Source organism: Ips typographus, linkage group LG1 (genome assembly GCF_016097725.1).
Source record: "Ips typographus isolate SLU linkage group LG1, UJ_Ityp_2.0, whole genome shotgun sequence".
Classification (NCBI taxonomy): Eukaryota; Metazoa; Arthropoda; class Insecta; order Coleoptera; family Curculionidae; genus Ips; species Ips typographus.
In genome coordinates this window covers 22,478,533-22,501,596 of record NC_138422.1, presented here as the reverse complement: position 1 = coordinate 22,501,596, position 23,064 = coordinate 22,478,533, and the positions used below count along the sequence as shown (strand labels likewise).

Genomic DNA, 23,064 nt, shown 5'->3' with positions numbered 1-23,064 from the left:
ATGGCTTGGGAGTACGCTGGGATAAACCAATCAATAAAATAAGTAGCGTTTATTGTCGGAAACTTAAAGTCATTGACAAAGCCCTGAAAATACATACAAAAACAGCAAAAAAAGAACATACATAATTATTACCCTACACATACAATATGAATCACACATAATTACACCTTACAATTATTAAAATAAAAACAAAGCAAAAAGGCAGTTACCCTGTATAAGAGAGGAGAAAGAGGATCAAAAACACAAACAGTGCTGCTTGGTCAATTTATGACAGAACAAGGCGCCTTAAGAACTGGAGTAGAATTCGTCCGGAGAATAGTACGCCCCGTCAAGCAAAAACCTCTCAGCCTCACGCCTAAATCCATGCGCAGATGGCTGGCCTCTCACGTGGAGAGGAAGGTTGTTGAAAAGTCTCTTGCCACCGTAAATAAGCGACGACTTAATCTTCTCCGTGTGAGGAATGGGAAGCCCCAAAACGAATCTACTGCGAGTCACCGAGCCGGAGCCCTCGGACAACTGACCCCCAAACTTTCCACGGACAAGACAAATCGTCTCTAAGATGAAAATGCAACACAAGATGAGGATACCATGTTCAATGCAGAGGGGTCTACATGAGGTCCTGTATCCAACACGACACAAGCACTCAATGCTCGCTTCTGCAGGAGAAACACAGAATTGAACAAACTCCTTAGAAAGCTATGCCGTAGCGGAAATGGCAGTCAATCAGTGCATAGTATGCACTCCTAGCTACATGGTAATCCAGACTGCCAGAGATTACCCTCAATTCATGGCAACCCGACGCCAGTCTAGAGGCCAGACCGTCCACATGCTCAGCGAGAAGAAACTTGTTCATTCCAGGGGCGCACAATGTCTCACCCTCAACAAAAATCTCCTGCAATGAGCATCCGAAATGTAGGATCTTGGTCTTACTGATATTTAATGACAGTAAGTTGGAATTGCACCAATGTTTGATTATTTTTGAGTAAACAATATAAAAGTTTATGTTCATGCACTTGGTAATCAATGAACATTGAGAAATCAAAATCAAGTAATAAACAGTGTTAGTATAATTCGACTTTTTTGGTCAAAGTTGAAAACTAAAGAAACTTTTTCCAAGTTAACAAAGAAAAAATTCTAATGAAAAGTTATAAAAGTTATAACAAAACACAAAATTTACTTTGTAAAAAAGTTTAAAAAAAAAATAAAATATGTATATAATAAAATGTTTTATTTGTTAAATCTAAACTAAAATAACTTTTTATTTTAGTTTACACAACAACACTAGTGTCTTAAAACAAATTGAATTTTTATTGCGTTTGTAGAATGTAGAATAACTGTCCGGTCCATACTGCAGGCATAGTGAAAGAATGGTTCCAAGAAAAAAACAATGAAACTTTATTGTGGCCCTCAAAGAACCAGGACATAAATAAACTGCGCGCCACCTCAACCGGGACAGTGATTTTTTTTGGGTCATTTATAAAACCTTGCCATTTGTAAACGAAACGACAGATTTTGATGCAGTTTGGACTATCATTGAGCTTAATTGATGGGATTTTGGTTGATGGAAAAAACTCTGACTTACATGCACCGCCACTGTACTAAAAGAAAGGAACGCGCTTCTTGCGTGCAAAAAAGTGAAATTTTCAAGTAGTCCCCAATTGATCGATAATTTGTTTTAACTTGAGGAAGTGTTGTTTAGGTCAATATCTCGGGACATTTTTGGCCGTTTCCCAATTAGCATCCTGTGACTCAAGAAATAGCGATGTATCCAAAAAATGCGACATAGCAGTGCTCAATCTCGAATTAAGGCAGTAGCTTTGAACTGTCATTTTAAGTCACGTGTGTAGGTCCCATATTATGTGTTGCATAATTTTAAGTCAACTCTTTTAACCGATAGAACCATACAGGGTGTTTAGAGACAGTTAAAGTGGAAGAACAATTTGTGCAAACAATTTCAAGTTTCACTCACGGTCGCTGGACACCCTGTAAGGTCTTACCAAATATGGGGCTTGTCCTGAAAAGTACTCAGATAATGTTGCAACATACAGGCATTTGAATGATAGATACAAACCTGCTAATATGGCTTAATTCAAGATTGAACAGTGTTTTTTTATCCATTTTCCGGAAAAATCGATATTTCTTCGTACACGAAAGAAACGCCCAAAAACGTCTCGAGGTAATACCCTAGACAACAAGTTCATATGTAAGAAAAAAGTGAAAATTATTTATCAGTAAAGTGGCTGTAATTTAATACTTTTCTTTTTTGCGCACGTTCTTGTCCCACTTTGATTGTCTTTAGCCACCCTGTACGGTGTATTGGTCATGGGGTTGCTTTAAAAATTATGTAACAGATAATATTGGATCCACACCCAACTAAAGGACACATAAAAAGCTGCTGCCATAACTTAATTCGAGCTTGAGCACTGTAATGTCGTCTTTTTTGGATAAATCAATATTTCTTGAGACATGGGACGTTAATGGGGAAACGACCAAAAAGCGTCCCGAGATATTGACCTAAATAATACTTCCTTATGTTGAAACAAAAAAAAATCACTTTTTTGTACGCACTTCTTTCACACCCTGTTTAAGGCAGTTAGAGTGCATTAAAGCAAAAGTTTTTTACATCAGTAAAGAGCCAATAAACCAAGCTTAATGACGGTCCAAACCGCATTAAAATCTGTTGATTCGTTTCAGAATGGCGTAGTTTTAAAAATGACCTAAAAACATCACTGTCCTGGTTGAAATCACATCGAAAAAGTGCCTTAAAAATGTATTTGTTTCACTTCGATATTTTAATAAGGCAAAAAGGTGTGAGGAGTTTTTGAAAATGGACGAAATTTGAAAAACGTCCTCTAGCGCCGCGAATTAACATACGCATAAGAAGTACAGTTTTTGCCATTAATATTTTCTCAAAAACCGACATTTATACTAGTTTTTTTCCTATCTAGTCGGAAAATGGGGTTTTCCTGTCAAAACCCTCTAAGTCCGAACACCCTGTTTGTAAAATGTTTATAGTTACGATAAAATGCCGCATAGAGTCAGTAAAACAAAGCAGTACAACAAACTATAACAACATACTTTTTTAAATACTTTATTACAAATTAAATAACTAACATTTGGAACATAACAACGACCATGATTCACTACGACTTAAGATGACAGCTGTCATATTAAGCTAGTTACTGCCGAATGTCAGCAAAGATAACGATGGCCGCATTCGTTTTCACGCTCCATGGAGCGAGTAGAGCTTTTTTGACGTCACAATGACGTAATTTGACAATTGGTCAACTTATGGTTTTGCCGAATTACGTCATCGTGACGTCAAAAACGCTCTGCTCGCTCCATGGAGCTTGAAAACGAATGGGACCGATAACTCTCTGTTTTTTTTCAGATAGTAGGTTTGTTTATTCCTGTAGTAGAGTCAAGATCATTATACCTATTCTCAGGAACAAAAAAAGTGTTTCTGTCTCGCCTATTAACGGGCCAATAACCTTTGATTCAATCTATTTTTGGTTTCTACCATTGCATTGCTACTTTAGGATGTCCTCTGTATTCAAAAGAAATATTTTTGATTTGCTGGAGTGGGGCAGAGAACTTGATATATTCATAATAAACCGTTAAAACACATCAAATAAAACTTAAAAAGTGAGAAAACAAACATCTTTTTTGGTTTTGATTACTGCACTGTTGTTCAGGGGTTCAAAAAATAAACTGCCACCATTTAAATTACTGATATGCTCTATTTACAATAAAATACAACAACCAACCATGAATTACTCTTAAAAAATTACTTAAACTGTACAGATTGTACAGCTTGTTGCGTTTAACAGACTTACTAATATGTAAAAATCGACAGTTTTGGTGCTTTTAAAATTATTATTTTTAAAATAAATCAACAACAATAAAGTCAACAATGTATTTGATAAAAATGTTCTAAATTTTTTCTCTCTATCAAAGTGTGTATAAATAAATAAAACATATTGCGCTAATATTGCAAATAAATTTCATTAATGACTGTTAAATTTTGGCTTTTTCTGACTATAATCCGATTCACTACTACTACTCGCACAGTTTCGATCTTACCTTCAAGGAAAGCCCAGTAGAAAACAAAATACAACTTTATTACTTCCTTAAGGCAAATCTAACTGGAACCACTAAAGTGTCTTTTTAAAAAGGGAAATTAAAACTTTAACGGTAATTCACAAAATACGTTCATTTACGTAAGTACTCTCGTGATTTTTTCGTGTACCGACTACGCAGAAACGTTTTTAAAGTTAAGGACAAGCGCCACTGACGCAACCTGAAGCGACAGGGCACAGTCTAGGCCTGGAAAATAAAAAGTCGGTTCAGTATCCTGAATGATTGTTAGTTATAACCTTTCCGTTCTAGAAAGCAAAGAATTATATAGCAGAATTGTTCCTACAAGCCTCTCTGGAGTTCCTAATCTATCTTGGATCCAATTAAGGTAAATGTGGGAGCTTTAATAATTGGAACAGTAATAAAATTGTTGCGGAGAAGGCTTTGTGTTCTTCCTTTCATTCATGTTAATTAAATTTTATTGCTGATTAACGTGTTAAACGAAATATACCGGAGTATTTTCGTTAATACACATGAACTAAACTGATCAATATGTCAGCCCGGACAAAGCAGTTTTCCATCCTCGTCTTTATGAAACTTTATAATGTAATAATGCGGTTTACATGTATATCGAAGCTTCATTTATTAGTTTTTTTGCTGATGTGAAAAACTTTGACTTTGAAGTTGTAGAATTGTATTATACAAAATATGATAGAGACGCGTGCAAAGAGGGAATTTTTGGAATGAAAATAATAATAAGTCATGTAGAAGCAAATACCTATTTTACTGAGTGGTAATAATTTTCAAACGTGCTTCTTTCTGACCTAAATAGAACTGTTCCTAAATATTAAAGTCAAAGCTGTTCACATCAATATAAGTCAAACTAAATAACAGTGCAAACCACATCTATTAATCCGTTTTTTCCGTTTTAACGAGACTTCAGGTTATGCCCCTGCAGTTTTTGCCAAACATTTTTTCTGACGTTATATTTGATTATAATGATTTCTTTGCTCCCTGACGGATCATGAAAACGAATCCTGTTAGTGACTGAACTCAACATTAAAAAAAAAAACACTGGCAAGATCAAAACGGCGACAAATCTCCATATGCAACGTCAACAATGTGATCAAACTAAACTGTCGAGAGTTGCACATAGAAATACAATACAAACAACACTCTAAATTAATTCACTCACAATGACGTTATCAACAAAATTCGAAAGCAAACTGTCAAACGTCAGTTTTAGAGTGACGGTGTCCTAGGTTTGCTTCCAGGAGATACACAAGACGATCGAAACCTTATCCTAATTAAAGTAATTGGCAAAAATTATAGCTTTCGAAATTTAAACAAAAAAATTATAGTTTGCTGATTTCAGAATTTTGATATTCGATATCTAAGGTTTCCGGGTTTGCGTGATCGATTTTAGAATCCCTAGAACAAACAAACGTGGACTTATTAGCATCAACTCGGACAAACCAACAAGTAAAAGACTTTTGTTATCGGATTAGACGTGGATATGATTTATTTAGGACTGAGATGGGACACGAGAGGAGATTATTGGAATCCAATGTGTTTTGGAGTGTATCTGAAACATACAAATCCTTTTTAAAGTAGTTCGTGATTTTGTTTCGCTGATTTTTCAGTCTACTCAGGTCATTGTCCAATCTTGCGATTGCGTTATTCAGAAACCGTCTGGATTCATCAAAAATTACATTAAGTGATTTAGCTATCTTATATAATTCCACTACAAAGTGTGGAACTTTTTTTTGAACGAGTACGCGTAACAACACGATTACGCTTGATAAAATGTGTAAATTGTAAAGCTTCTCTGATAAGAATTTTGTTGTGCAATTTAAAATTTGTCTTTTGGATAATAGCGAATGCTAGTTGCGTGCTTTGTAAAATGTCAAATCAATGCATATAGTGTATTTCAAATTGTTGTCGTGTGTATTGAGATGTTATTAATGATAAAAGCTACGTATTAGAGAATTTTATTAGAAACATATTCCTGGTTTGCAAATTGAACAGTTTTTTGCCGTTTTCCGGAAAGACATTATAAAATTTTAGGATTTTACATTTTGACAGTTTTAGGTATTATGAGAAGGTTCTCACAGTCCTTTAAAGATCAAAGTGGCAAAATCTTTGCAAAGATTAACTGCAAGATAGTTGATAAATCCTTCAATTACGAGATTTATATTCTATTAGAGAGCTAAGACGTATAGTATGCTAGCTATCAAATTACTATGCTTAAAATTGGCCAATATTGTGTACCTGAAAGTTTGTTCGCGTTTTTAATAACTATCCTGTATTTTTATGTTGTATAAAGTCATTCGGTTTTCATGATTTTTTGTTTTGTAGACAAGTCAACGGAAATGTCATTAATCAAAGACAACTTAAACTGGCAAGCGTAAATAATAAGTGGTCTCATAGCAAAACCGTCAATCTCCAAGGTTTGTTGTTTTGAAAAGCACAGTAAAAACTGTTTCAAGTAGAATTGAAAAACAAAACTTTTACTGATTAAAGGACAAAACTTACTGTCCTGATTAAGGTTACAGCAGAGGAAATGCTCAATGATCTGACACTAGGAATTTTGAAATTTTTTTCATTATCGATGTTGTCCTGAAGTAGTGTTGCTGCTTGATTGTTCTTGATAAAAAATGTTTTAAGTAGGATAGAGCCTTTATTTTGTCCCACTGAACACTGAAATGTTTATCTAGTAGTGTTTCAAAACGTTCTTTCCTTTAGCTTCCTTAATTTTAAAATTGTCTTTTTTAATTATATTTGGGACAAAAGCTTCCAAACTCCAATTTTTCTTTGTAAAACGTGAACGCTCACGTGAGATTTGAGAGTCGAATTATTGGCCTTATTATTGAGTTTGGCACTTTTGCAATAAATGTATGATTTTACATAGCTTTTTATTTATATAAGAAATTGGCTGTTTTAGGTGCAAATGCAGCTTACAGAACTCTAGGTAATCTTTCCGTTTCTTGAACGCAAAAAAAATGTCAAATCAGTCCAAAAATGGAGATTGGCGGTTTTGATATGATACTACTCAAATAGGTTTCACATAAAATTCCCTAAAACTTTCCCTATTTAAGCAATTTTACAGCCCGTATTATTTATTTGTGACATACTGTATATGAAGAAAAAGTGCGTTAACGTGTTAAAAGTTGAAAAACCAGGGGAAACAACAATTTATCTCTAAAAAAATGCCTTTCAAGACCGAACTAAGTAATTGTAAAACCCTATTCTGGAAACTTTAAATTGTTTCTTTTAGCAGCTGCATTAAAATTTATGATTTGTTGCAAAATTTTCGTAACCGTTTCAGAAATTGCATCAACATTTTGAAAATTTCGTATTACCGCCATTTTTGTGGTTTCAGCGACTGTAAAAACCTCAAAATGTTGAACTGTTTTTTCACTTCCTGCTAACCGCAACACTGTTGAACATATACACGGTGTCCAAAAAACTGACGCTCTGCTAGGCGTGACCGCGTTTACTTAGTTGTAAGTGGGTGTAAACTTAATTCAATGAGCGCAGAAAGTAATTCCTAACTTTTTTGGTCACTTGCAAATTTCTGTAACTAGAACCGTTTCCGAGAAATTCGACTTCCTTTACTTTTTTTGGAAATAGCATCAAAATTTTGAAAATTCCGCATATCTTCCATTTTTAGGGTTTTCACGACTGTAAAAAATTCCAAATGTTTGTTTTGAACTGCTCTTTCATCTTGTGTTAACAGCAACACGATTGAAAATATTAGGGTGTCCAAAAAACAAAAACCGTCAAATTTGAAACTAACGCTCTACCAGTTGTGACAGCATTTAACCGGTTCTAACTGGATGTAAACTTAGTCCATTGGGTGCAGAGAGTAACTCTGAACATTTCAACAAGTTGACTTTTTTGTTGAAAATCCAAAATTTTAAACATTCTGTATCTCGGTTATTTTTTAGGTAAAAATCAAAATGTTTGTCTTGAACTGCTCTTTCACCTCCCCTAAGGTGCAACAGTCTTGACTACTTTGTTGTTTTAGTCTATGAAGTCTAAACATGGTCAACCAGCGATTGCGGCTGAACATTAAAAACAATCTTTTGTCTGAAAATACATTTTCTTTCTACTACTATACAGAAAGAACTAGTTTGATAGCAGAAGCTTCGGATAGATGTGTAAATCGTTTACTTGTTATGCTCACCCTAAAAATTGATTTTGTATAGCGGCCACTTTGTTTCCTAACTTAAAAGAATGCTCCCTCCTCTCGTTTACCACTAACTAGTACTGATTCTATGTGATAAACATTAGCTTGGTATCTAGGAAGGTTGAACAAGGAAGGACTGATGACAAGTTAATAAAACCAGTCATAGAACACGTGGATTAGGGACAACTAAAAAACTTGTTCGGTAAATGTTACTTACATGTGCTCTGGATGATTCCTGATACAGTCAATAAAGTCTGTAGGCTTTAGAACGCCCGTGCAGATCTTGTGGATGGCAGTAAACAAGGGGAATCTGTCGAAGAAATATTAGTGAAGTGACTTCAATCATTGAAGCCAGAAAAGTGAAATCTTACTGCTCCTCCATGTGTTTGTTTTTCAGCATGAAATTAACCTCCTCAGCGGTGTATGGTCCTTGCAACTTTTGTCCGTTAAGCAGCTCATCCTCCAGCTGCTTGATTGACTTTCCGGTTCTCACAAAAGCTTCACTGACTTTGCGGTTACGTCCTCCATAGCACGTGGTGATCAAATCAGCCACGCCACAACTCTCAAAGAACGTCGACAATTTGCCGCCTGGATAAAACACATCGACGAATTTGACCATTTCCATCAGACCTAAACGGATGACGGCGGCTTTGGTGTTGTCCCCCAGCCCTAGACCGTCGACGAAACCGGCTCCGCAAGCCACGATATTCTTCAGGGCTCCGCACACTTCGACGGTGTCCTCGTCATCCACCACAACCACCCTAAAGTAGTTGGTTTGGATGATTTCGCGCAACAACGGACCGGCGGAGGCGTCCTTGCATCCTATGGTGGTCTCGCAGAACATTTCGTCGGCCACCTCGTTGGCCAAATTGGCACCCATCAGAACTGAGCAGGGGATTTTCAGGTGACGAGTGATTATATGTGAGATCAGGTCGATACCGCCACCTTCGGCGCGATCGAAACCCTAATAGAAAATTGTATCAACAAACAAAATAAAATAATAAAGGAGGCCTAAAGTCCAGGGCTAATAGGCAGTGACGTAATAATTGTCGATTCCTTTCTACTACATGTGAACTGTGCGAGATGGAAAGTTGTATTCATTGACATATGTTATGTTATTTACGAATTTTTAAACTCGTGAATGTTCGGGGCTAGCGAAGAACCACATTCAGGAATAAGTCCACGTCCATAATTTGACAATGTATCATCTTATCAACTTATTTAAAAAACAAACTGTCAAATGACTTCACGGAGTGTGACGCCATTTAAAATGATTAACTTTAATTTTTTGACGTTTGTTGTCAGTTACCTTGTTGCCAAATTCTTCCAGCTGTAATTTATATTTATTGATTTAGTTTTTATTTTGTGTAGTTGTATTTGTAATTTTGATTATTTCGGTGACCGAAAATGACTAAGTATTACAGTAAATGCGATGAAAAGCTTATTTTTAGGTTCATGGAGTATTTTCAGGTGGAAAATGTAGTGAATAAACTTCCGTTTTACCCTTAATATTCGTTTTCGAATTAAGTAATTATATTATTTTTTATTTTCATTGCATAATATTTACGTATGCATTTTAGTATGTTTTATGTGATACACAGAGAAGATAGAGTGATACTCATAAAAAAAATATTGATAATTTTCATTCATAGAGAAAAAACACATTTCAGTACTAGCTAATACCAGGAACTTTTCTTTAATCTGTCGGTAAGAAAAACAAAGCAAAACAAATCACCGGAAAACACCTTGAGAACTAATCTAATGGCGTTTTCGATTGGCTGTTTAGTGCAAAACTCGTGTACTGCCATACTATTTCAATGACATTAGATAGATCAGGATACAGATACATAAGTTTTGCACTAAACTTGCCAATTGAAAGCGCCATAAGACATGAATGAATTTCAAGACGTCACAGTTAATGTCGTCACTGCCACTTCTCCTTGGACAGAAAATACACGAGAAAACGTTAATTTCTGTTATAGTATGGTAAGTTGGAAATACAGATTGATTTTATTGATGTTTGAAAATAAAGCATACACAAAAGTGAGGGGTCATGCGACACCTATTAAAAACAAAATGGAATGGCTGTGTTATAATTTCAGAGTATCTAGATTGAGCCCATAAAAAATTATTGATAAGGCAAATTGACTTTTATCAATACAATCACAGTGTGAAATTGTCTTTGGGAATTGACTCATCAAACATGAAGTGATACATTAGTCTGAACGTTTATGGAGATGGGTAAAAGTACAACTTGTGCGATATTTTATTACAAACAATTTTGTGCTTATTCTCTTTCAAACAAAAACAAAAATACTAGTGATTCGTCCTGTTTAAAGGTCAAACAATAACTCACAAATGCATAATAACCGCATCATCCGTATTTAACGAAAAAGTATTAACATTAATTGAAACAGTTTATAACTACACTTTTTTACCATAAAACCGCAATAACCAATAGATTTGTTTTTGTTTATTCAGCGTTCAATTCAATCCATTAATTTGCAAATGCTGTTTGATAAACATTTTTTTCTAATTTTGGCATATAAAGTCAAAGACATTAATATCTTAGGATAGACCTGCCTAGTCATTCATAATTACACATAATTTTTAAGCATACACCTCTCTTTATCGATCCGTTGCAGCCGAAAGTAATGAATGAACAAACGGCGGGTGGGGATGGGTCTGTGCTAACACGTGTTTTAGGTTGTTGTCTCTCTCCTTATAGTCCAAAGTGGAATTTAGTGGCGGAAAACTGAATTGTGCATCTTATATCATATAGGGTTAAATATATTGCTAATATTATTTATTTTTTTACTGAAAATTGAGAAATATTTTTACAAACTATTTGGAAATACGTGGTCACACCATCAAAATGCAAATCACAACAAAGCACTTTCAACATGGCCGCAATTTACTAGATTACTACCACCAGCTAGGAGCTTCCCCATTGGTCAGCTTTGTATAGTCGTGTTCTGCGCTGTTGCCACGTTTCTTACAACGTTTTCGCAGTTTATGAGGCCAAATCATATTTTACAATGTAAATTTTAAAATACGCGTATATATTAATATGCAGAACAAATGTGTAGAAAAAATACACACGAAAGTTTTTTTACAGTAAGACTTACTCTTACTACTTACTCGCTATAGACTAATTTCGTCTTTCTTTTCGTCTCTTATAACTGTGTATTACTTGTCAGCGTAGTTGCACAAGCGGGCAACATTGCCTACATAATTGGCTCAAATTTTGGTGGGGTAAAAGATGTGCTAAATGCCGTTTATAATGTGACATTTCATCTTGGCACAAACTTTGATAGAATAGGGGCAGGTCTATATACGTTAGTATATATTAATGTCTTTGTATAAAGTGACACTTTTCAAAACTGATTACTACTGTCACTAGAGTGACAAAACGTTTTACTTTATGTAACTAGTTATGAAAAGTTCATTTCATCACTCCCTGTTTTTATGCATTTCCGTAGAAACATATGGGCGACATCCATCATAACATGTCGTTGTCACAGTTTATACAAGGTGCTATGAAAGTGAATATTTGTGTTAAATCACTTTAAAAGATGGTTTTCACAGCTTTTTGGTCAAAATTAGAAAAAATTATGTATGCAACACGTTTCGAAAATGTCTTATTGTGTAACTCATTCAAATTGTAGGACCTCGCTGCGCTCGCCCTACAAACATTCATTCGTTACACAAAATCGAACTTCTCGTAACTGGTTACATAAATAGCTATTAAAAAATACCAACTCCAAATCAGTTTCACGAATTAATAGGCCAAAAAATTGACAACGCAAATTGTAAATATTTCTAAACCTACAAATGTCACGGTGTTTGTGGATGTTTAAAAGCGCAAAATACTATTAACTGCGCTTTATGTATGTATGCAAGTGACTGGCTATTTTGTCTATGTATAGTAACTTGATATAAATAGAAAATGCTTAGTAGTTGCTTAACAATTTAATTGTTATAGATGCTATTATGAAAAATCAAAACAACTACTTAATAATATCAGCAACTGCCTTATTGAATTTATTAATAAACCTGTTTTCTATGTAAGTTTAGGTAGCGCAGAGTGCAAAAATGGAAAAACAGGGATTATAAAGGGGAATTGAGTATCTGCAACTTCCTAGTTCTAAGAAAATATTAATGCCTTAGTTACCATAGTTAACAATAGGAGGTGGTTAGACTGTGAACGATGTTGAATTTCCAATATAATGATACAGAATATTGTTTAAAGGAGGTGAAACAGTAAATAAACTGACCAGACCCATTTAGTGATTAATTTTTTTATTGGAATGGTACACGTGTTGTCGTCAGAAGGCAAAGTAAATTCAGCTAAAGTTGGTGCTTTTTCAAATAAACAATTATTTAGCTAACTAAGTAAATTATAAGCTTTTACCTTTGATCTTTGATGTTATAATTTATTTTATGTTTATTTAATAATATGAATATTGATCTACTAGATATCATACTAGCTTTTTTAAAATAATCTTGACTAGGCTACGTTGCCACATTAACAGTTTTTACTTATTCTAATCTAAAAGAAATTTTACAGCTTGGCAATATCTTACACTTTAAAACCTGTAGGCATTCAAACACCAACGTCTCAAATTTAGATTGTTATTAAAATTAGAAAAGTATTGCTGAAGAAACATCATAGGAACTTTTAGATTGACCGTTTTTGTTAAACCATTTGCACGATTTTTATAACTTCTTGCATGTATAACCTGTGTCGATAGAGAGTATTCCAAAATTAGTGTGCAAAAATTTAACAGCTTATCCTACCTCCAAAAATATGACAAAACTATCATACAAAGATATTTGTGATTCTATTATAAATTTGGACAAAAATCTCGTCGGTACTTCCCACCATTAACTTATCTAACCTGACCAAACTTTACGATTTCAGTCAGCCTCTCGACCAGCCTTAAAGTCCTAATTTGTATAGAAGAGTAAAAATATTCGTAGATTTACCTAACTATCTGTGTTTTAACGAATTTAAGCTAGTTTTTGGACTGGCAAGTAGCCACAATATCCAATTTTTCAGGCGGATAAATTATCTGGAAAGAGTTACGCAAATTTCAACTCTTTTCAGGAAACAATCCTTGTGTAGAATAAAATTTGGGTTTTATTATTATATTGGATTAAAAGTGAAAGAGACACAATACACCTAAAATGGCCACAAAAAATTGGGTGCTTTGAAAACCTATTAAAACTTATTACACCCTAATGATTAATGGCTTTTCAGTAATTACCCTTAACTGTTCCCATTAATAATCTCAATTTATAATAATTAAAGAAGGTATTGGTAATAAAAGTACCCATTTCCAAAGCTAATTTGATACAAACTACTGGCTAATTCTCAACACGAGTTATAAAACACTTTATATTATAGTTCGCTAAACCCTGAATATTGTATTTTGGCAAACTGCTACATAAAATTTGAGCAGTAAATTCCTGAAAGCCGATAAAATGACATTTCCACACTTGCAAGCTTATTACAGGTACGAAACAAACCATGTTGATCCAATTTAATTTAATGATGTCGGTAAGGGCCGTTTTAATCTGTCAGTCATTAGAAGCGATAACGTAGTAATACACAATATTGACAAATTGATTAAGAGAGAATTAAGTGGCACAAACACGACTGCACAACAAAATAGCCGCAAAGTCAAGCTTAATTTATGATGTTTTCAGCAGAAAATAAAATTAGATCTGTGAATATTTAGTAAAGTGGAAAAAGTCAAGGGCGACTCCATTGCAAACAAAAATTGATAGTACTCCACAGTGGAAATACAATATTAATTGAATTCTCTAAACGGTTTTTAAATAGATTAGCAAAAAAGTAACATGAATGAGAATCGTGTACTCATTGCCAATGTTTCAATGTCATCATTGATAATCACGCCATGTTACGTAGTCATCCTTGAGGATTAACGTCACCAAGCCAACTTTTTAATATATTTTTTTAGCCAGAGCGTAGTACGCGAATTACAGAAAAATTTCCATGTGAGTCACATCTGAAAATATCCAGGCTCAAACTTACCTTGATCAGAGACAACGCAATGGCCGTGGATTTGATTTTTCCTAACAAAGTGGAACATATCGTTCTGATGAACTGGTGAGGAACGACAAAGATCAGAATGTCCGCGTCCTTGGCGGCGTCCACCACGTCAGGTACTGCAACCTAAGGAACCAGAGAAAGTGTTTGGTAAAGGTCAGATTTTAACGAATTTTTTAGTTTCAGTTAATGGATTGTCACTAAATGTTAATTAAAAATCCGTTATTGGAACGAACATTTTCACGGTCAAATTCAAGGATTTTAAAATACAGGAAAAAATTCAGGAAGAACAAATTTCAGCTGGCTGTAAGTAAACTAAACGTAATTACATTGCAACATAAAAATGCGTCAGTACCTTGAGATGACCTAAAGCAAACTTAGACAAACTGGACTACAACATGGATCTGTTTACTTCAAATCGTCACTAAAGTGAACGCGTATGTAACCGTGAAAAGCAAACATAACAAAACAGGTAGTTGGGTTCATTAACGACCATTCAAAAGGTTGACTCGGCGTAGCCAAGCAATTAGCCACTGAATAGCTGAATAAAGATGCTTGTTTAAGTCCAAAGAGCATCAAATCAATCCCTTAAATTAGGTTGAGTTATTGGGTATAATTGACTGTAAAAATAAGAAATAAGCTATCTGGCGCCAGTAGTTTTATACTAAACTTAATGGTAATGTCCTGCAAGACATCATACCATAATAAATTATCAATTATCAAAAATTTCTGTATTTTATAGTATAAAATTGTATAGATAAACCACTGAGTTTGAAAATAAACTTGATCTACTTTGTTGTCAATGTTTATTGACACATAACCCTTTGTCATCCCTATATTTTACTATTTTGCAATAAAACTTACGGCGATTCTAATCAATATTGTCCACATGTAGTTTCAATCAAAATGGTATGTGACATAACAATTATTGGTATTGGCTTATTGAATTGTGAAGTGTGATTTAAAATGTATACAAAGAGGAAATTACAGTACCACTTAAACTTAAATTTACATATATTATAACACTTTTTGTAATAATTGTTAAATGTTTGACGTTTCAACGCCAAAAATTCTGGCATCTGCCGAAAACCAATCAAGATCCTGCCAGGAAAATAATGTGACGTCTAACTGTTCCTAAAGATAATTTGGCTCAATTCCCAGTAATGAAGATTGTAACTTTAAAAGACTTTTTTTATTATTTATTGACATTATAGCAGTAAATAACCAGAACTAGTTATCGCAGAAATGTAATGACAGACAAAAGGGGCGGATCATGTTAATGCTAACACCGGAATTTATACTGGTTTGGTGATGGTTTATTGATGAGTGACGTAAAATTGGAAAAATAATTACAATAAAATGGCAAAATTATTAAACAAAGATAGTACCAATAATCCTTAACGAAATAGTAGTTTACCAGAATGTTGATTAGATTAGGGTGACGGTCAAAACGGACAGAAAGGACTTTACTAATAATAACAGAATTCTCATTTTTTCTTCAGATTTGGTGTCGAGATTTCCTGTATTTTCAAAGTGCATTAATATAGGAATTTGTTTCCAGGTTTATTAAAGTAAAAGTAAATATGCATTTCTCAATATTTTGCATTAGTGATGCTTCTTTTTAGAAACACGGAACGTTGGAAGTGTTTATCTATACGTACTATTTTTAGAGAAATGTAAATAAAAGAAGAAAAAACACTCTGCGCCAATTAGTACCTCTTATTTGGAAATGCTGCGAGTATGTCTGGCCATTATGTTTAATATTGTAGATGCAAAGATTAAACAAAACAAAAATATGCACCTCAGTGCATTATAACAGTTTAAGGTAATATTGTTTCGTAAATCTTTATTTAGGGTATTCAGGGTGAATGAGTATTAGTTAAATTGCTCGTCAATAATTTATGGTAACAAAGTCACAAGATGGAAGAAAAAGTGGCTTAAAAATTCTGATCATTCGTAAGCAATAGGCTTTAAGACAAAATGTTTTGACACGAAGATATTTAGTGTTAAGTAACATTGAAGCGGACCAAAAATAGGGTCAGAAAAACCGAATTTGTTTTCACCTATGGGAGACCTGGTAAATTATGAATAATAATAACTACAGGATATCCTTTTATTTAATTATTTTAATGCTTATTTTTCCAAAGTTTTTTTTCTCAATTTTAGAAATGTAGCTAGTAAGTAAGCTTTCAGTCATTGTTTCCAATAATTTCCTACTTTGAAACGAAAACTTAAAGTTATCAACTCAATATTCCTATCACACATTTTCAAATAAAATTTTCAACTAAGTATGTATGATAATTTAAAGATAATAAGAGAAAATAATAATATAAAATTAAAGAGGATAAGAAGCAAACTATTCTAAATATTACAATGGGGTCGTAAACCATAGTGGAATTTAAGGTTTTAAATATAAACTTTTTAAAATGTATGTATTACAACAAGCTATTACCTACGTCTTACGTTTCAATATTACATCGCTAGTAATTTTATAAAAACCTTAAAAAGAAAGTTAAAATGAGCTGGGCAGGATCCCCTGTGACGTAGTAAGAGACATTTGTACGTGAAAGTCTGGACGCGAAATACTCATTCTACATGTATCAGTCTTTCTAGTAAAAATATCTTATTGGGACAGCTCTTATTATTGTTTTAACACGATTGAACAGCACAACGCTTAAACGGCATTTTTTCCAGCAGGGGACCTCATAAACATGAATCACTATAAAATAACCAATAGAGCACAAGTCCCTTTCCAGGTCACAGATATACATGGTGCGGATTCTTGAAACGAAGGAAGGAAGTTTTCAAGAGAAAGACCTGTAGAATGTGACAGGAACCCGTTATTGTCAGCTTTTTCTGTCACATTCTATCAACACTTCTCCAGAGATTTTCGTTCCCTGCTTTCAAGAATTAGGCCCCAGGGTGACTCACGATGATGGTATATTAGAAGTATCTAGAAAACGACTCAATATTTTTCGTTGAACTTTGGAGTGTAGCCTAGTTATTATAGCCTAATATTGAGTCGTTCTCTAGATACTTTTAATATTACCGTGAATCGCCCTGTATGATTTACCAAATAAGTATGATTTTTACTGACTTTTTTTCAGTAAAATGTTGTGTAAAAATAAGTCACATATTTTTCTGGTTACCACAAAAGAAATTGTTTGGTTTAGGACCCCCCATTGCTTACCATGATGAGGACCTCTTTGAATTAGTCTTAAGATATAAATATTCCTCAAAAAATTGTTTTAGTTGCACTGATAGTACAATTAATAGGTACATAATCAAAATTCCATTTCCAGTGTTAATTTGACATAATGGCAAATTGAAATCATCTCAAAGTAAACCACTAGAATTATAAAATACTTACTTATTTCAACTTGTTTAGGCTGGCTAGTAATTATTATCTTATTACCTTTTAAGGTAAAAATATTTGTATAATTTTATTCTTAATTATAAATGAAATTGATTTATTAATGACTTTTATCAGAGAATATCAATGTTTAATACAACAATGACACTCCAATGTGTAATGTGTTTTACACCCAAAATAAACAAATAGGGACTAAAATCCACTGATAAAATGTACCAGGGACACCCTGTATTATCTTAGTAAACCAAGGTAACTAAGAACTGATGAAAAATAAATTACCTTGATCTTAGTTTTAAATTTTGGATAGCAACATTGACATACTAATGCATCTTCGTAACTCTCATACAATTTAAAATTCATCAGCCATTCATCTACAGGAAAATGGGGAGATACAATAAACAGAAAATATAGGTGCCACATTATTGAACAATTTGAAAACCCTTTTAATTCCAAACTGACTGGTAAAAAGTTTAGCAACCACCATAAATAACTTGATACTTACAACATTAGGAGGTAAAGGATGTCCAGGCAAATACTTGACATTCACATGGGTCTCATTGATAATCTCAGTGAGCTTCTTGCCATCAATGATTTCCTCATAAACATACATGGTGACTCTGTCATCAAAGTTTTTGGAGTTGGCGGCATTGCCACCCACAATTTTTGCTATCGCTGAACCCCTTAAATTCAAACAACCTTTATTAGCACATGACAACTCTAGATTGTTGAGGAATTTAGAAGATTTTTGGGTGGTAAATAGTTAAAATCAACTGGAGTGTCTCTATCTTTAACCAGTTGTTCAGTCAGGAAGTAAATGCGTTGCGTATGAGTTACCTAACAGGAATAAGGAAATTGAGGTTATGTTAACTGTTAAAGGGGCCAATTTGTGGTAGATTGTTGTGTGGACAACTTACCAGTTTCCGCTGCCAATGATGCAGACCTGTTTCGGGTTGGTGCAGGCCATTTTTTCGTCGGTGATGGTGCGATAATCAAAGGCGAATCTACGAGTGAACGGAGCTGCTGAAGGCGAGTGTGGACGCAACCGTCGCGACGAAAATAAACTTCGAACTGAAACGGCAGCGAAGGCCACTGAGATAACGCCGCCGTTTATCCGTGTCGTCGATAAAGTAGGGGCATTAGGTCGTAATCGCGAATAGTTATTAAAGATATTTCGTAACTGACAGCTGATTATGTTATGTTTTGTTGTTTGATGAACGGTGGCCAGACAGGGCAAGTTTGGTAGGTTACGTAGGCAAGACATCGATAATGCGATTATCACCTAGAGAGGAAAGGATCCACGGAGGAATTTCATCACTGGATTCCCAGTTTCACGATTTCTTTGGTAAAATTCTCACATGTTTGCAATAGATTAAGGCGGTAATTTCAAACTGTTATCAACTCCACTTGAGTTTGATTCCTCTTCATTTTAGTCTGAGATATACAGAGTGTTTTTACTTTCATTATTTTATTTAAAATTGAAGGCCACATAGGTTCATAATGGAACAACTTTGGACCGTAGTTTGTATAGCAAACTTGGATTATTTTCAGTTGCAGTCTCAAGCCCTGAAACACTCTGTATAATAAAAATACACTTTCTTTAACTTTTACCAACATTACAATAGTACCTCAAAGCCTTCAGATGCAGAAAATTTGATAATTTCTACTCTAAATTTCGAAATTAGTGCGAAAGGGTCGGCCATTTTTTATTTTTCCAGGGCGGCCATCTTGTCTCCATACTGTCAAAACAAAGACAAAAACCCATATTATTTAGTTATTGAAACGTTTTGTAGGAAAACTAATAAGAAATTCTTATCACCAGAGTGGTATATTATTTGTAATTGTTTGTTTGTCTCAAATAAAAAATGTAGGACCAAGGAATTTCTAAAAAAGTTTGAATTCAAATTGAAAACTAGCGACCCCTGCAGTCTGCACTAGGATCTATCAAAAGTTTTATTCAGTGTTGCCGGATTGTCACATGTTGTAAATATTAGGCGCATTCTTCTTTTACAAAATTGCACCGAGGTCCCGTGATCTATTGTTACAAAATTAATTACAAATCGAAAGAAAACGGCAACTGTGAGTCGATAACGACCATAAAAAACAGATAATCCAAAAACGTGAAATACAGGGTGTCCCTATCTACGAGAAAAACCTTCTTTAATAAAAAAAAACTTACATAAACATACCCTGTTATATGCCCTTTTTTCGAGATACAGTGTGCGAAATAATCATATCGTGTTTTGCAAATATCTACGAAACCGGTTTTTGCACTTAGCAGTCATTTTTCAAAAAAAAAACTACCGAGTTTGAAAAAAATAACATTTTATTATCAAAAACGATTTCAATGTTTAAATTTTTTAAATTGTTAACTATTTAGTAACTGTTTGTTTTTAGACCTAATTTGTAATTTGAATTTACTATTTAAAGTATAACAATTAAAAATATTAGACAGAAAACAAAGATCTTTTTATGTTTGCTCATTTACTTATATTTTGTATAGCTTTAGATTCTATAACTATTAAGGGCCAAAAAAATGTTTTCCCTTGGCTCTTACTTGTTAATAAACCCAAAATTGGCAACATAGCAACAGTACTCTAAACTGTCACTGTCAAAATATCCAGTCAACTGAGTCAACCTAACCTCAAATCATAAACTACTTTGTTTGAGGAACTGACGTGGTTGTTGAAAACACTGCTATTTCCAACATATTTTTGCCGACAGCAATCCAGTTTTCAGCGAATTTATAACTGAAAATGGATCTCGCAACCCTTTTCGACGATGTGAAACGAATGAACAAACGTCAGGTAAATTTCTTTTCACCACACTAACCATTAAAAAAATTATCAGTGTTTACCTGCTGTACCAACATATTTCAACCCATTTAAAACTAAATAAAAGCACTGAAAATTGTGTTTTGCAGTTCTTCTATCAGGTCCTCAGCTTCGGAATGATAGTATCGTCGGCTTTAATGATTTGGAAAGGTTTGATGGTGGTGACTGGCAGTGAAAGCCCCATTGTTGTAGTGCTTTCAGGTACTGATCAGAACTTTTAGTACATTTTAATAAAAAAAAAATTACAGGCAGTATGGAACCAGCTTTCCACAGGGGTGACTTGTTATTCCTCACAAACTACCCTGAAGAACCTGTGAGGGTTGGGGAAATTGTGGTGTTCAAAGTTGAAGGGAGGGACATCCCTATTGTGCATCGAGTGTTGAAGTTGCATGAAAAGTATGTTTTTCCCACTTTTTGTAACTCAAAACTTATTTAATTTGTAATGTTTTCAGGGATAATAGTACAGTCAAATTTTTGACTAAAGGGGATAACAACAGTGTGGATGATAGGGGACTGTATGCCCCAGGCCAGTTGTGGCTTACCAAAAATGACATAGTGGGAAGAGCTCGTGGTTTTCTACCTTATGTTGGTATGGTAACCATTCTAATGAATGAGTACCCCAAGTTTAAGGTTAGATCTTTGAAATTACCTATAATTAAGTTTTTGCTAACTTTTTATTAATTTTCAGTATGCTATCCTAGCTTGTTTGGGACTGTATGTTCTCATGCACCGTGAGTGAATCACTTTTACACACTCTTTTAATATAACACTAATGTTTAATTTATTTTTTAAATTTACTGTATATATTTGATACTGATGAGTTGTGCATTTATTTTTTTTTTGGGGGAAATATAGTAAACACACATTTACTTTTGTATTTGATTTTCTTCCTTAAATTTATACAGAGATTCATGTTGAAAGCGTAAAACTTCATTTCCATAGCTAGTCCAGTCAGGTAGGAGATACCTGGCAAATACCTCTAAACATGCAGGCTTGTCTGGTAATAATGGTTTCAACACCTCCACAAGAGGAGGTTTGTGTGAGTGAATCGCACTGGGAACACTTACAATTAATTTATCATGCAAGTTTTTTGAGCAGCCATCTTTGGCACCAATAATTATGTGTTCAAAGGGCTGTTTACCTGAAAAATTTTACTTAATCACCAAAGTAGTTAACACTCAAAAACCCACCTGGTGGAGTGGAAAATTCACACACTGGCTCCCCATTTTCAGTCACTTTAAGCCAAAACCACTTTGCAACAAAACTAACCTTCCATTTAGGAAAAATTTCTTTTACAAGGTAGTTTAAGTGTTGTGGGGAGTTAGTGCACCATACCACCACTAAACCACTACTAGAAAGGAACTTTTCAATAGGAATTTCCTTCAAATCACAGTTAAACATCATTTCATAGGCATAAGGGCATTTTTTGCGCTTTCTCCTAATGTATTTGTTCCACCATGGTGGATCCAAGAGTATTAAATCAAATTCAAGCCCTTCCAGTTCAGTACCAATGTTGGCAACATCTTTACAGTAAAACTGACTGTTGGAGGGAAACATAAACCTTTCAGAGTTAACCAACTTGACAATTGCAGGCCCTAAGTTTCCTCCTGAAATATTGGTAACTAAAGCCTTACCAGTTTGCTCGTAAATCCAATTAGCGCATTCCAAAGCATTTTTGTTGTCTTGTAAACTGGTCTCAAGTTTTCCTACAACCCCATTACTTACAAGCAGTGGCAGAATTTTGTTATACTTTGTTTTAACTTCAGACACAGCATTTATTATGATAGTATTTGATTGGTCAGAGGTGTTAGTTTGGTTCCGGAGATCCGTTTCAGTGAGTGAGTGTTTTTTCTTCCTGTTATTCGGCTTCTTTCTAGTGTAAGGTGAACTGATTTCAAAGAGGGTTTTATTAATTTTTGGGGCCTCTGGTTCTATTTTCATCACTACTGAATTAAAATACTTTTCACTGGATATAAAGACAACATTGTCGTCCTCAAAAATAATACTCATATTAGGTACTCTATAAACTTGAATAAAATGTTTATAAGTTTAAAAATTGTAAATAAAATAGCTTAATGATTGAGGTTATGTAAGGTGATGACGTCTTCTTAATTTCGTTATATCTTCTCTACTTTACTTGTGGCCATCACGTTTAATTATGTTGCCTTATGTGTATTTGGTTGCCATTTATTATTAGTTTTAGAGCCGCTCAAGGTTGATATGAGTTTGCCAGCGGCCTAATTCTTGAAAGCAGGGAACGGAAATCTCAGGAGAAGTGTCGATAGAATGTGACAGAAAAAGTTGACAATAACGGATTTCTGTCACATTCTGTAGGTCTTTCTCTTGATAACTCTCTTCCCTCGTTTCAAGAATACGCACCCAGGGTGCGTTGGACTGTCGTCAACATCCATTGAATGGATATGGCACCGTAAAAAGAATCAAAATATATAGACAGTTTAAAAAAGTTTTAGCTTTATTAACTGTTTTGTTTTTGTCCTTTCTAAATAAACAAATA

General features: G+C 34.2%; 4 protein-coding genes and 1 long non-coding RNA gene across 7 annotated transcripts in view; 2 read left to right on the top strand and 3 right to left on the bottom strand.

Annotated features, from left to right (window-relative positions):
• Positions 1–3,720: 3,720 nt before the first annotated feature.
• Gpdh1 (Glycerol-3-phosphate dehydrogenase 1) lies at positions 3,721–19,101 on the bottom strand. Of its 3 annotated transcripts, none has more exons than XM_081993924.1 (6): positions 18,633–19,097; positions 18,221–18,398; positions 14,331–14,471; positions 8,641–9,233; positions 8,487–8,579; positions 3,721–5,508 (listed from the first exon to the last, which is right to left on the bottom strand). In XM_081993924.1, exons 1-6 carry the CDS (start codon positions 18,977–18,979, stop codon positions 5,433–5,435), a joined length of 1,428 nt encoding a protein of 475 aa, XP_081850050.1. In that variant the 5' UTR covers positions 18,980–19,097; the 3' UTR covers positions 3,721–5,432. The 3 variants fall into 3 exon arrangements, with proteins under 3 accessions (XP_081850050.1, XP_081850058.1, XP_081850068.1); XM_081993932.1 differs by having other exon boundaries at positions 3,721–4,326; XM_081993942.1 differs by lacking the exon at positions 3,721–5,508 and adding an exon at positions 5,569–5,662 and having other exon boundaries at positions 18,633–19,101.
• BckdhB (Branched chain keto acid dehydrogenase E1 subunit beta) overlaps positions 11,061–23,064 on the bottom strand; it is a 43,723-nt gene continuing 31,719 nt past the window's right edge. Inside the window, exon 6 of the mRNA XM_081993967.1 lies at positions 11,061–12,030. The gene's annotated coding sequence lies outside the window, so the exon portion shown is untranslated. The remainder of the gene's footprint in view (positions 12,031–23,064) is intronic.
• Positions 14,480–15,146, top strand: LOC145738873 (uncharacterized). The gene is made up of 2 exons (XR_014180882.1): positions 14,480–14,651; positions 14,698–15,146. It is a non-coding gene; the product is annotated as an uncharacterized LOC145738873 (long non-coding RNA).
• Positions 20,361–21,418, top strand: twr (signal peptidase complex catalytic subunit SEC11 homolog C twr). Its single transcript, XM_081993987.1, has 5 exons — positions 20,361–20,522; positions 20,639–20,750; positions 20,798–20,945; positions 21,002–21,179; positions 21,238–21,418. The coding sequence occupies exons 1-5, from the start codon at positions 20,472–20,474 to the stop codon at positions 21,286–21,288; spliced, it is 540 nt and encodes a 179-aa protein (XP_081850113.1). The 5' UTR covers positions 20,361–20,471; the 3' UTR covers positions 21,289–21,418.
• On the bottom strand, positions 21,415–22,898 carry Mettl4 (Methyltransferase like 4). The gene is made up of 2 exons (XM_081993979.1): positions 21,740–22,898; positions 21,415–21,690 (listed from the first exon to the last, which is right to left on the bottom strand). The coding sequence occupies exons 1-2, from the start codon at positions 22,557–22,559 to the stop codon at positions 21,416–21,418; spliced, it is 1,095 nt and encodes a 364-aa protein (XP_081850105.1). The 5' UTR covers positions 22,560–22,898; the 3' UTR covers position 21,415.